The 14,815-nt window shown below is 48.8% G+C and overlaps 1 protein-coding gene across 2 annotated transcripts in view; it reads right to left on the reverse strand.

The window, feature by feature from the left end:
- Smurf1 (SMAD specific E3 ubiquitin protein ligase 1) overlaps positions 1-12,967 on the reverse strand; it is a 97,567-nt gene extending 84,600 nt beyond the window's left edge. The window contains exon 1 of one of the 2 annotated variants that reach the window (XM_038345233.2): positions 12,741-12,967. In XM_038345233.2, the coding sequence (XP_038201161.1) occupies positions 12,741-12,795 (55 nt within the window). In that variant the 5' untranslated portion in view covers positions 12,796-12,967. The remainder of the gene's footprint in view (positions 1-12,740) is intronic. The other variant, XM_038345231.2, reaches the window with a different exon arrangement.
- Between the last annotated feature and the right edge of the window lie 1,848 nt (positions 12,968-14,815).

The raw sequence follows: 14,815 nt of genomic DNA on the forward strand, positions 1-14,815 counted from the left end.
AACTGAAACTGTAATTAGTTAAAAATTAAGACTTTGAAAGATGCAGCTTCCTAAGCCACTGTTTAAGGTTGAGATCAGAGCAGAACCATCAGGCGACAATTCCAAGTCATATCCACGGAGGGTTCACTGATAAGAGCAGAACACCAGGGATGGCCAGCTGGAACTCTCACAGTAGAAAGGGGCTGGGGATCACCTGGCAGCCCCGCTCTGAGAAAATGTTTGGCAAGTTTTGTCTCAGCTGAACATATGCTCACTCTAGCCCTATCGAGCAATTCTCTGCCCAACAGACATGCACAGACGCCCATGCAAAGACACGAGGCACAGGTGCCAACTTAGAAAGCACCCGGTCACCTACCAACAGGGAGAGGGAGGCCTCACTCACAGACTAGAGCTAGCACAGAGTACCACGCAGCACACAGTGTGCACACATCTCACAAACACTGAAGAAGCTGTGGTGAGAAGGCAGAGCGTGAGCCCATCAGTATGGAGCCGGGCTGCTTAGTGATCATCTTGGGGCAGGGAACAATAGTGGAAACGTGCAGTGCGGGGCACTATAGCAGGAACTCACTGCTTCCTTCCACGTCCTCTACTTTTTTAAATAAATCCAACCACAATTAGGACCGCAGACTTCATGACAGTGTTTATTTTCTATTATGCCTGTGCTTGAAAATAAGGATCTAAAGGAACAAGTTTCCATACTGCATGCAAGTACCATTCTGTTTCTCAACCCAGCCAGACCCAGGTTTCTCCATCGCGGCTCAGAACGTGAACGGGATATTCCATGTGTGGGGTCTGCAATGGGGCCCTTTCACCAGCTGCCTTGCTTTCAACCCACTACACACCAGAAGTATACACCGAGCCAAGACAGACAAAAATGTGTGCCAACGCCACCTGGGGCTCTTGGGAAAGCAAAAACCCAAGATTTAGATTAGTGGAGAGCCACTAATCTAGAGGCATGCTTGTTGTGCAGCATGTTCAGACTGTAACACAGGGCTGGGGAGCTGGCTTGGGGACAAGCACGAAGACAGGCATTGGATTCCCAGAACCCATCTACATAGGTGGGCAAGAGCGACTGGTGCCTGTAATCCTGGTGCTTGGAAGGCTGAGCCAAGGATCCCAGGGCAAACTGGCTATCCGATGTCAGTAAGTCGTGGAACCAGCGAAAGACTCTGCCATGATATATGAAAGTGAAGAGCCACGGAGGAAGACCTCCACATGTACACATATATACATGCATACACAGACACATGGAGGCACACCAACAAACTAAATAAGTAAATAAAATAACCTGCATTAACACACAGCATTAACACACAGACGGAGCTTCTCTGTTGTCTAGGAAGGGGCCAGAAACCAAGAACCCATCTCAGGAGACTTCTGCAGGCAGTGCCTACTTGGCACTCTGAAGGCTTGAATGAAGTCTTCCGCCTGGCTTCCGGGTATGGGATGCACCGTCCTGTGCAGCTCCCTGGGTGTGATGTGACTCAGCTCAATCGTCAGCCTGTGGAGTGTTCCACCTCACACTGCCACAGACGCGGCAGCCACAGCAGACCTGCTGCAGGAGGGCACAGAGCAACAGGGCAGAGGCCAAACAGCAAAGGAGAGTCTCGACTCCGCTCTACTTCACACCAGTGCGAACAATAAGGTTCATAACCTCCTTTTTTTTAATTTTTATTTTCTGGGCTTTGTCTAATTTGTTTTAAAATGTTTTATTATCTGGTCCAACTGGTCTGAAACTGGTGGTCCTCCTGCCTCTGTCCTGTGTGCTGGGATTACAGGCGTGCACTGCCATACCCAGCTGTAATCACTGAGTATGTTTGACACAGTGAGGGTAAGTTACACGGTAGCTGATGGTTTGGGTGACAGGAGAGAATCTAAATAAAGCAGGGCAAGATGTGGGTGTGCAGACGAGAGATGATCAAACTTCAACCATGATGGAGTGCAAGGAGAGGGGAGTCCAAATAAACAGCAGTGCCAGAGACAGAGGTTCCCAAGGATAAATCAGGTATGAGGACAATCTGAACTTTTTTATCTGAGCAACTGGAGAATTTTAATGAGGTAAAAAATGCAGGAGAAGGCTTGATTCCCTTTGTGGACAAAAGGGGAGCAAAAACCCTTTGAGGGCTAGGGACACAGCTTGATAACAGAGCCCCTGCCTAGAATCCCCCAGTGAGGGGCTGGGATGTGGCTCAGTGGTAGAGCACCTGCCTAGAATCCCCCAGTGAGGGGCTGGGGTGTGGCTCAGTGGTAGAGCCCCTGCCTAGAATCCCCCAGTGAGGGGCAGAGGGTAGAGTGATGTATAAGGGTTGCTTTTATAGGTTTATAAATAAAGCTGTTTTGGCAGATGGACAGGCAAAATGAAGATAGGCAGGAATTCCAAACAAAGACACAGGAAAACCAAGTGAGGAGACGCCATGTAGCGGCCCAAGAAGCAAGATGTGAGGTAACAAACCATGAGCCTCATGGTAAAATACAAAATAATAGAAATTGGTTAATTTAAGATGTAAGAGCTTAGCTAGGAATATGCCTGAGCCATTGGCCAAACAGTTTTGCAATTAATATAGTTTTTGTGTGATTTATCGGATCTGGGTGGCCGGGAAACAAAAGCACAGTCTAATATATAAGACTCTAGGTTGATTCCCAACACAAAACAAATAAACAGATAAATAAATAAATACCCTTCGAGACATGCCTAGCTTGCGACATCTTGCAGGAGTAACATGTGATGGCACACACCTGTAATCTAAGCACTCAGGTAGTTGAAGCAAGGCAAGCCTAGGCTACATAGTAAAACTGTGTCTAAAACCAAAGAAACAAACAAACAGATAACAAACATTGACATCAAATTTCTAACCTTACATAACTGCAGGGGGGGAAGGCCTTTTAACCAAAACAAAAACAGTTTCAATTTCTAACTATGGGGCTGTCAAGAAAGCTGTCAATAAAGGTGCTTGCCCCCAAGCCTGGCAATGTGAGTTCAATCTCTAGAACACACACGGTGGGAATAAAGAACTGACGCCCCAAGCTGTCCCCTGGCCTCACTCACATGCTGTGTGTACATGCACACAGCATACAAATATGAATGACTCCATTAAATGTCTACATCTATGTTGTCTTCTCTAAGACCCAAGAAGAGTTACACTGACGTTGTAAGTAAATGAGACCCTCTTTCTGCACAGACCACTGACGACCCTGAGCAGAGCAGTGTTCTGCAGCTGAGCTGTCCCTCACAGTCCGCATCCTCGAGACACCCTTTTCTCCGTGGTACAATGTGTTTCCAGAGAAGAAAATCAATCCCATGCTATTTTTTAACCTAGAAATAATGTGCACACAGAAAAAAGCTCTCTGTAAGGTCCTGATTCCTGCTCCAGTGTGACGCTGTCTGCAGCTCCCTGGAAATTATGCGACACTGTGAAGTACGGGAACAGACATGAGGCCGCAGTGTCACCAGCAAGTGACTTGCAATCTCTAGTGGGCCATAACAGATAGAGAAGGGCAACTGAGTGCAACTTTGGATTTCATCTCTAAGATATAAGAAGCAAAAACAAATTCAGATCCTCCACGGGAACTACCACTTTCTCTGTTTTTATGGAGTCAGATATTAGAATACCCTTTGGCACTTCAAAAATTCAAATAAACATAACCTCCTGGTCAGCAAGATAGTGCAATAGATAAAGACACTTGTTGTCAAGCCTAAGGCGCTAAGTTCAAGCCCCAGGACCCACAAATGGAGGGAGAGAACTGACTCCCAAAGTTGTTCTCTGACCTCCACATGTGTACCCCACACACTAAATAAATGTAAAACAAACAAACTCCACTCAGTGCTGGCATACGCTAATTTATAAAGACCGCTTCTCAGGTCACACCTTGCACCTTAGGTGAGAATGCAGAATATTTCACAAAAATAAGTCAGAGATGTCCCTGAATAAACAAATGGTACAAACCAAGAGGAGGCTTCAGAATTAAGATCCCAGGTCCTCAAAGCTACATGAGTTGGCACTGAGTCTGGAGCGAAAAACTGAGATTCACTTTAGGAAGCCGGATGGAAGAGAAGATGCCTCAGTGTCAGAAAAACAAACACTCCGAGTCCCCTGTTCTGGACTCTCTAGAGAGGAAACATCCCACAACATGGGCATACGCTGGGATACTAGTGTGTGCACTCTTTAAAAAAACACTTCTGGGCTAGCACAGTGGCACACACCTTTAATCCCAGCACTCAGAAGGCAGAGGCAGGAGTTTGAGGCTAGCCTGGTCTACATAGTGAGTTCCAGGCCAGCCAGGGCTACACAATGAGACCCTATCTCAAAGAAAAAGAAGGGGAAAGGGTGTGGAGGAGGAAGGGAAGAGAAAGGAGGAGGAAGATGAGGAAGAAGGAAGTGGAAGACAAGGGAATAGAAAACGGGCATAGGAACAATAAAGCAGAGTATCTTGCCACGGATTGGAAATCCACCTCCCTTCTATTTCCTGTGGTCCATCCATGTTCCCTGCCACCCTGTTCCTGCCCCTTTCCAGACTGACTCCTGAAAGCACCTCATAAACTAAGAAAACCACGATTTCACTGTAGAGAAACTGTCTACCCTGCCATTTATCAACATTCTTCACTGTTGACAATTAATTTTTAGATGCTCTTTTGGATTTTATAAAACATAAAACCATCATGCTTGCAAAAAAATTCCAGCGGTGGGAGGTGGAGGTGGCAGGATGATCAAGGTCATCCTTGGCTACAAAAACCCTGTGTCCAAACACAACGCACTCAATCATGACCATATCCACCTCTGAACTAATCATTCCTGACCACACGTCCAGGACTTCACCACTAAAGATGATGCTAGGGGCTGGGGAAATGGCTCAGTGCATAAGAGTACTCAATGTGCAACGCAGGACACACATAAACAGCTAGGATAGCACACAAGCACCTGTAACCCCAGGGCTGTGGCGGAACGGATAGGAGGACCTACGGTATTTGCAAGCCACCAGCCAAGCTCCTGGCTCAATGGGGAAACCTTGTCTTAAGAGAGTAAGGTAGACAATGATAGAACAGGACACATGTCCTCCCCTGGGTATGCATCACACACACACACACACACACACACACACACACACACATACTCATTTGGGCTCACTGACACTATTGTGCCAGCAAATTTTTTCAATACACAGAAAAAAATTCAAGTGTTTGTTTCTGAGTATTATTTTCCATGTTTACCAATAACTTCCATAGCTATCTTCGGTCTCAAAGTATAGCGCTACCATTATTATCTGTTTCAGTGGTTCTCAACCAGTGGGTCACAACCCCTATGGGAGTCGAAGGACCTTTGCACTGAGATCACCTAAGGATCCATAACAGTAGCAAAACTACAGCTCTAAAGTAGTGACAAAAATAATTTTAGGTTGGAGTCACCACAACAGGAGAAACTGTACTAAAAGGCTGCAGCATTAGGAAGGTTGAGAACCGCTGCTCTACTTGGTTACCTAGGTGTAGGAAATAATGGCTGCTGCCAGGCGGTGGTGCACACGCATTTAATTCCAGCACTCAGGAGGCAGGTGGATCTCTGTGAGTTCAAGGTCAGCCTGGTCTACAGAGTGAGTTCCAGGACTGCAAAGATTCTTACACCGAGAAACCCTATCTCGAAAAATAAAAAAAGAAAAAGAAAGGAAAAGAAAAAGAAAAACGAAAAGAAAAAAATTAACAGTTGGCTGGCTAAAGATGCAGCTTAGTGGTGGCAGAGCACCTGCCTAGAGTGGCCAAGGCCCAGGGTCCAATCTCAAGCACTGTAGAAAGAAATCAAAGAGAGCTAGGAACATAGCTCAGCTGGTAGCAGGCCTGTCTAGCATGCGTGAAGCCCTGGGTTTGATGCCCAGCTCTGGGTAGATCAGGGCATTCAGGAGGTAAAGGGAGATGCATCTAGAGTTTGAAGCCATTCTCAGCATGATGAGTTTGACACCAGTTAGAGACAAATGTCTGTTCCCTAGCCCTAACATGGGACCCAGGACAAACCAAAGTTCTATTCCACCAAAGTCCAACATGGGAAATCAATGAATTTACTGGGTTTATTTACAGAACATGGGTGAGGGGTTACTTACAGCAGCACAGGTGACCCCAAAGCAGCCACACCAGCCAGTTTCACCCCAGAATGGACAAGGCACAAACAAAGCTCCCTCCTTCCATTATCCCTCTACACACTATACACCCTAGTCCCTCCTCAGACCACAAAGCCACACACAATAAGGACAAATTTACCAAAAGCAAGCAGGAAAGAATGGCTAAGATGAGATTAAGTCCCAACGACCCTCCCCATACTCCTCTGGAGAGGGAAGGTCACCAGGCCAGGCCTGGAGGGTCTCTGGCAAGTAGTCACGGCTGCTCTGCTGAAGACGAAGAAGGCTGTTGTGCTGGAAGGATAACGCTCTACCATACCGGACTTGGTGAGACAGGAAAGGAGGGAGGAAAGAAGGGGAGGGGAGCGATGTAGCAGTCACCTATGGCCCTGTGTTTACACTGCACTACTGTAACACTACAAATAAACTGCAACTATTCGCTGAAATAGTTAACCTGCTTTGGCTAGGCTCTGAGTGGTATGAAAAGGGAGACACCTCCCAATCCAGACATGAAAACACAGTCATGAGAAGATTCTACACATCTCCCTTCTTCACCGAGGTTCTTCCAGGAAAACAGACCAAGATCTAACCCAGTGACTATTGCACCAGAAAGTACCATGGCCCCCAGAGACAGAGGAACACCAGCTGCCAGCTCTAACCAAAGGAGACCTAGATTCTGCTCCTGAAGGCAGAATCCAAGAAAGATGTGAGAGCTTAAGACATCTGAACTACATCAGCCAGCAGCCTGGGTTCCTGCCTGTGACACTTGATGAGGCAACATTCCTCTGCCAACTAGAATTCCTTTCAGCAGCACTGGAGGTGCCTGCAGCTGGAACTTCAGATGGGGTGGAGCCCCAATAGTCCATAACTTAACAATAAAGAGCCTCCACCCCTGCTAGCCCAGAAATGTAGAACTATTTCACTTTAAATATCTAAATGGATTAGATGTGGTCTGGAGATACAAGAGTAATTCTAACATTTGAAAAGGAAGACGCCCCATCTAAGTAAGGGGCTGAGCTCTGTCTTTTGGAGTGCTTCCTTCAGAACCCCCTTTAACTGGAGTGACCTTAGGGACTTCAGTGAAAGAGAGCAACAAAGAGTGCTGGGGCTGTAAGCAGTGCAAGCTGTGACTTTCTCTAACCAAACTCACCTACAAAACCACCAAGCAGCCCGTGTTTAAATGGCTTAGTGATGAAAACAGATTTTTTTTTAAATCCACATTTCTTTAAAAGAATTTAACTTTCAACATTGTTTTGAAATTACAAAGAATTTGACCCATGAAAGAATCCTGGAAGTTAGGTTTTCTCAGCCAGAACACCAAAAGCACTGTGAGGATAGATTTATTTTGCTGGAGTGTGAGCTAAGCCATAATTTGGCCATTTTAACTTTTAACCAGTGCCCCAAGTGCGTTATACAAGTCAACCTAGTTAACTGACCTTTGTGCTAAGGCAGAAACAGTGCAGAGGGGTGGCTTCCCTTTCCTTTTCAGCCCTAGAGAAAAGACTGCCCCCAAGACTTCGCTGAGCTCAGAAGCTGAAAATTCACCAAGAGAAGGAAAATGCCAATGACGGCTGCAAAACAAGAAGCATTGATATATCTGTCTGTCTCTTCTCCCTCTCCTTCTTTCCTTCCCTCTTTTTCTCTTTCACACACACACACACACACACACACACGCAACACACGAATTTAAAAACTCTAACTTAGGGCCTCGGTTATCTGAGTGCTGAGTCCCAGGAGATGGGGGAGCAAAGAGGGTCCTTGGCTGGCCAGCAAGTCCAGAGGTTCAGTGAGAGACCCAGTCTCAAAATACAGAGTGAAGACATCACCAGATGTTGACCTCTGCCCTCTACACACATGTGGACACACGCCACATAAACCCACCCACCCAGGAAAAGGATCTATTCTAGTGTGGATTCGCAATTAGTTAAAAACACAGGTAGGAATAAAGTATATGAAAGTATATCCTGCATACACAACTGTCCCTGTTCCTTTCTGAAGTGGAGGACGCTAAGCAAAGTTACTTGCAAGTGAGGAGATGGCAGCTATAAGCTACCATGTGGTTTCTCAAGTGATCAGATCATCACTCATCACATTACAGCGGTCAGAATAAAAGTTCCCCTGGACTCGGGCTCTCTGCTGGAGTAAACTGACATTCAGCACTCCTAACCGGTTCCCTTCATCTTTCTTAAGATCCACTGAACTCCTCGGTAGCAATGAGGCCACCAGACTGCCATTGGCTAGCAACTGTGACCACAACCATCCACTCCAACTTGCACCACTCAAGCGGTGAGATGCAAGCAGGGTCTTGCTGCACACCTACACCAACTTGAAGAAATGGTCTCACGTGTCCAGAAACAGCATGCCATCAGATCAATTTCCTCCCTCACTTGCAATTATACTTCCCTACATGGGACACAGTCCTGGCTCCAAAGAGCAAGAAAATACAAGGAGAGCCAGGTGAGTTCAAAGTATAAACACAAGATTGGAAAGACAGTTCAGTGGTTAAGGGCAGAGTTTCCAAGTTCAATTCCCACTACCACCATAGCAGCTCGAAACTGTTAACTTAAGACCTTGAAGATTTGATACCCTCTTCTGACCTTTGAGGCCACCAGGAACGCATATGGTACACATACATACATGCAGGCAAAACCCTCATAACTAAATCTAAAAAGAAAAAAAGTTTTAAAAAGACAAAACAGACACAAAAAAGCTGAGGCAACTCATTAGCAGGAGAGACAAATCAAAAATTTTGAAGAGCAGCATGCAACCTCAGAGGCCAGTTTCCAGTTGTTCAAAGTACCTGGGGTTCATTTGCAGAGCCGAGTGTCCTAAGTAAGTACACGGCATTTATCTGTGAACCTCACAGGAGCACAATTCTTACAACTCCTGATGAATCTGAAATCCAAATTTCCAAAACCGTCGCATTTTCTAATGTTCTACAGGGTAATGCTCGCTAATAAGAATACTAGAGTTTGCACATATTGATGTCCCTAAACATCATGAAACAGCCTACTAGACACAAAGACAGTCATTAAAATTATATTAACTTAAACACAGAAACTTGAACATTCTTTTCTATTGCAAAGATCAGTTTTCCAAAGCATTTGAATGTATTACTCAACAACTTTAAAAAGGGGGAAGGGGGTTTCCATGGAAAGAAAAAGAAAGCACAGATATAACCAATGCACCAAATTATGGCTTGTCCTTTAACACAAATTTCTGAGTCTCAGGGTTGAGAAGAGAAAGCCCACACACAGGCCAACGGCAATGTGAAGTAAGTGGGTAACCACATTGATGGATCGTGTAGGAGATCAAAGATGTTTATAACAGGGCTCAAGTCTCAGGAAAAAGAGGAAGCTGGGACCCTGAACGGTAATTAATTAGCTGCACGTCATGAACTGCTCGCCTGACTGATCCAAGTGCCCTGATCTGACAGGCTCTGTTCCCCAGAGCCAACTGTAGACCCCAAGTTCTCAATGCTCGTTAACACTACAGTGCCTTCACCTTTGTGCTGTGATGCTTTGTGGTTTTCACCACAAGATTACAACAGATCTCTCTCTCTTTTAATTCTGTCTATATGTTCAGGTTTGTGTGTGTGCAGGTACGCCTGTATATGAATGCATGCAGGCCAGAGACTAACCTCGGATGATGTTCCTCAGGAGCCATTGACTTGTTTCTTGAGACAGGGTGTCTCACCAGGATCTAGTGAGGCTCAGGTACCATGCCCAGCCACATTCGATTTTATAAGTAGGCGCTGGGGGACCAGTTCAAATCCTAATGCTTGCTGGGCAAGCGGTTTCCTGACTAAACTGTCTCCCCAGTCCCAATAACTGTCATTGTTAAGAAGGCTTTTTTTCCTCCAAATACAAATACATAAATAAATGCTGAAACTCTATAACAGAATTTAACTTTAAATAGGTTGCGACCCAACCATTCTCGTTTCCTGTGTCAACATAAAGATGAAGGCAGAACCTAACCTACCTCATCTTCCATAAAATGGCTGGTTCTAAGATTTCCACACAACTGTCATCATATATTGCCACCAACCCCAGTCCTGGAGACACTCACAGCTACTCAGAGACCGTTAGTAAGAACACCCATCCCTGGTCCTTCCCCATCAAAGGCCACCCTAAAACTCTGAAACTTTCCAAGTCTTCAACGCCAAAATTAGCCCAGGAAAGCCTCTTTTACCAGCTGTCTAGGATCTGTTAATAGACACCTGACACAAAGGCAGTAATTGGAATTTCTAAGCCACTGGTCTCATTTCTACTAAAATGCCCCGTCAATCACTTTAGGAGGAAGGCTGAAACCAGTGTGGATTATCACTAATATCACAGCCAGTGACAGTGAGCAAAGTTTTCACAAGGATGACTGGCGAAGAACCTAACTTCCTAAAAGTAACGGCCAACACAATGACGCACATTGCAGCCACCAAGTGGGTCCCCTCCAGTCACCTGCTGTTTGTCCACAGGTAAAGATGTCCACCAAGACCATGGGATGGGTTCTAATTCAAAAATCATTATCTCATCAGACATCTTCAGAGAAAAAAATCAATCTTTTCTTAAACAGAACACTCAACTGCTACAAACTTTCAAGAATTTCCACCATTGGGGGTGGGGAAGAGTATCACCAATGGTCACAGATGTTGCCGAAAGGCTCAGTCTAAAAGGACATGCAGAGAGCCTTAGTTCCAATAACACTGCCTCAGAACAGAAAAATCCAGGGAAATCCCTATAAGGCTTCAGACTTAACGTTGATTTCCTTTTCTGAGCTGGAAAGCCCCAAAGCAGGCCCTATGCCAGCCCTACCATCCAGCCTTAGGGATGGATTCAAACTGATAAGGTCTGCAGGGAAACGAGAGGGAGAAGGAAGAGGAGGCCAAGGGCACTGGCCCAGACTCTGGACCCACGATGGGGCAGCTATGAGCTATGGCAGCAAGCTTGTTCTTCCTGTAAGCAAACTATCCTGCTGCTGTCAACCCCACAGTAAGCTTGGCGCTCACCTTGAAGGTGGCACTACAGAGCACCTAGGAAACCCAAACATTACTCTGAAGACTCAAGAGTGGAACAAGGAGCCTGCGCTGGAGCAGCTGCCACAGCTGGGGGGGGGGGGGGGGGATCGCGCCACAACAGGGACTCAAGGATGTGGCATTGGGGGGATGGTGAAAGCACTGCAGAGGAGGTAGGAACCGAAGACTCTGGAGTACTAAGTGGCCAGGCCTCAGGGAGAACGGAAGTGGACTAGACTGGAGAGGTCTGGACCATTGAAGAGGTGGGGGAAGTGAGAACAAGGCTGGGAGACAGACGTTTGGTCCCAGACAGGCTTGAGGAATTTGCGACTGAAGGGTGGAGGCTGTCAGACAGAAGCAAGGGGGCGGTACTGAAAGATAAGCAAGGGCGGGACCAGGCAGAGTCGAGGGGCGGAGCTTGGGGCAACGGAGGGGGCGGGGCCAAGAGGGGAGAAGGAAGCTAGAAAGAGGATGGAGATGGGAGGTGGTGGGAGGTAGGGGGGCAGAGATGAGAGAAGCAACGCTGGCCAGCAAGGGGGTGATTCTGAGGGTACCAGGAGAGAGACGTGGGAGGGCAAATGACAGGTCAGGAAAGAGAGTGGGTTAGGAAGAAAGGAGGCGAAGTAACGAGAAGCTACAAGGGGAAAAGAGGGCAGACAGGTGGGAGGGTAGTGAGGTGAGGGACTAGAGGGGGACCGCAGGTAGGAGGATGGGAAGTGAAGAGATGGATGATGAAAATCTGAGGGGAGGGTGGAAAGAGCTAAAGGAGGTGCAGCGAGGGGGCGGGACCTACATCAAGTTGAAAGTAGGTGTGGGGCTGAGGCACAAGGCCTGGAGAAGAGCAGGGAGGGGGCAGCTGTGGAGCAGAAGGTGTTGGGGGCGGGGTCTAGAGAGAAGCAGAAGGTGACCGGTGTGGGACCCCGAGGGGCGGGACCTCAATACAGCTGAGAGTAAGTGTGGGGAAGAAAAAAAGAGCCAGAGGATGGGTCTGGAGAGGAGAACTAGGGGGCGGGACCTGATGCAGAGAAGTAAGGTTAGGGGGCGGGGCCGATATGCAACCGACCGTAGGTGTGAGCAGAGGGAGCCGTGGGGGGGAGAGGAGAGACCTGATGAAGAGGAAGAAGGCAGAGGAGGGACCTACAGAGGATGGAGGTGGGGTAGGGGGTAGAATCTCACGAAGGAGGAACAGCAAGCCGGGCTTGATGCAGAACAAGCCTGCAGCCTGGGTCTGCAGAGCAAGCAGGGGGCGGGGAATAACGCAAAGGGAGGAGCCTGTTCCGGGGAGGGGGCGCGAGCCTGCAGAACAGTCGAGGGCTGAACCTGGTTAGGGAAGCCGAAGGGTCTGCAGATCACTAGGGGGCGGGACTTGATGCAGAGAAGGCGGGGCAGCCGCAACGGGGGCGTGGCCTGTTGGGCCGGGGGCGGGACCTGATGCAGAGGGAGGGGACTGAGCGGCGGGGGCGGCGCCTACAAAGCAGCCGGGGGGCGGGGCCGCGAGAGCAAGCGAGGGGCGCACGCCGTGGGGGGTGCGGCGGTCCCGGGACAACGGCCGGTGCAAGGGGAGCGAGGTGGGAGTCCGCAGGGTCCCTGGGACCGCCTGGGGGCGCGAGGGCCGCGGCCCTGTCGTGCCTACCTGTCAGACGGATCTTGATGCTGGAGCCGTTCCTCCGCGTCCCGGGGTTCGACATCTCCCGCCAGCGGCCGGCCGGCCTCGGATCCAGCGCCGCCGCCCCCCAGCCCGGCCCGGCCCGGCCCCGCCGCCGCCTCAAGGTTACGGCCACGGGCTGGGCGCCGGGGTCCGAGCCGGGACGCCGAGTGAGCGGCGCAGGCGTCTGGACGGGGTCAACGGGCTGGAGCCGCAGGACCGAGCGCTCGGCTGCGCCGCCGCCCGGAGCCGCCCCTGGCCGGCCCAGCCCGGAGCCGCCTCGCTCGCAGCCGGACGCCCGCCGCCCTCGCTGCTTCCGCCGCCGCCTCCCGAGCTGCGCGCACCCGTCGCTGTGCCGGCCCGGCCCTGCGCGACCCCGCGCTTGCGTGCGTGCGCGCGCCCGAGCAGCACGGCGCTACGCCGACCGCGCTCGTCCTGGGCGCGCACGCGAAAGTCCGGGGAGCTGCAAGGCTCCAGCAGCCGGTGGGGAACCCTTGAAACAGACATCCCGCACGCGGAGCAGTTCTTAGCTACAGTCTCGGAACGCACTGGTTTGCTTGTGCAACGGTTCAGGGAATCGAATTATTTTTCTAGTGTCGGACTTTTCAAGGCTCCTGATGGAAGCCAGAAGGTTGCGTTGAACACCAAACACCTTGCGCGTGTGTGCCCACGGGCAGGGCACACGGTATTATTATTTTTTTTTTTTGAGGAAATACAGTTTAGATCCTGCAAGTTCCAAGAGAAGACTTTTCGCAATGATCGAGTGTCGGGTGTGTTCTGTGCAACTAGTACATCCGATTGACAGAGTGGTTGAACCCGCGGGAAGTGAGGCATATGGACCAGCTAAACCAGATGTAAACTGGAGAGTTGGTGGTTTTGCGGTTAGGGAGCTGAATGCAATTGAACTAACTAGAAAAGTAAGCAGTCGGGTTTGCAATTCCCTGCCTTCAGATGAAACACCCACCCCACATCCCCAGTGCGCGCGCCCCAAGAGTGGCAGGCAGGTAAAAAAGTAAAAGCTCTGCTTTCCCCAGCAAGCAAACCCATCTCTATGGTAACGCATTCTAGAGAGGAAATAAAACATTCTTGAAAAGGCCGGGTATGTTTACCAAAGTCACATCTAACACGAACCTAATTCTTTTCACGGACAGATTCTTGGAGCGGCTTTATGTGGCTTCCTTAGCCCAACTACTCCCGGCACTTGGCCACCCTCTTTGGAAACAAGGGACTCATCTGTGACCCAAGCTGGCCTTGAACCTGTGACCCTGCCTCAGCCTCCTGAGTGCTAGGATTACAGGCCTGTACCACAATCCACCTGGCCTTGCCCTGGTGGTTTCTATGACCCTGTGCAGCCCTGAGTTTTGAATAGCTGTAGCGAAATGTCTAAGAGGAGCAGTGTCTAGGCAACAGTCAATCCAGATTAGAGTCTGTCTAAATTAGAGTCTGTCTCCGTTTCTAAGTAGTTACTGAGAGCAAGACCCTAGGTCAGAATAAATCCATTTAAGAGTCTTTGATGAGGCTTGGGAAGGTAGCTCCATTGGTAAGGTGTTTGTTGTACAAGCATGTGAAACTGAGCTGGAAGTTTTAGATATTTTTTATCTATATATGCATGTTTTGCATGTGTGTTTATATGTGTATCAGAAGGTGCTGGATCTGGAACAGATGGCTGTGAGCTGCCATGTGGGTGCTGGGCACTGAACTCGGGTCCTCTCGAAGAGCAACAAGTTCTCTCATATATATATATACATACATATATATATATGTATGTATATATATTTTATTTTATGTGCATTGGTGTTTTGCCTGTGTAAGGCTGTCAGATCCCTGGAACAGGAATTACAGACATTTGTGAGAATCTGGGTCCTCTGAAAATCTGAATCTGAAAGAGCAACCAGTGCTCTACCCACTGAACCATCTCTCCAGCCCAGCAACAAGTGCTCTTAACTGTCAGCATCTCTCCAGACCCAAGGACAAGGTGTGCAGGTGAGTTTGAGTGATCCCAGCCCTGGAGGGGCAAAGACAAGGGGATCGCTGGGGCTTACTGGCTAGCCAGCCTCAATGAA

Source organism: Arvicola amphibius, chromosome 10, assembly GCF_903992535.2.
Source record: "Arvicola amphibius chromosome 10, mArvAmp1.2, whole genome shotgun sequence".
Taxonomy (NCBI): domain Eukaryota; kingdom Metazoa; phylum Chordata; class Mammalia; order Rodentia; family Cricetidae; genus Arvicola; species Arvicola amphibius.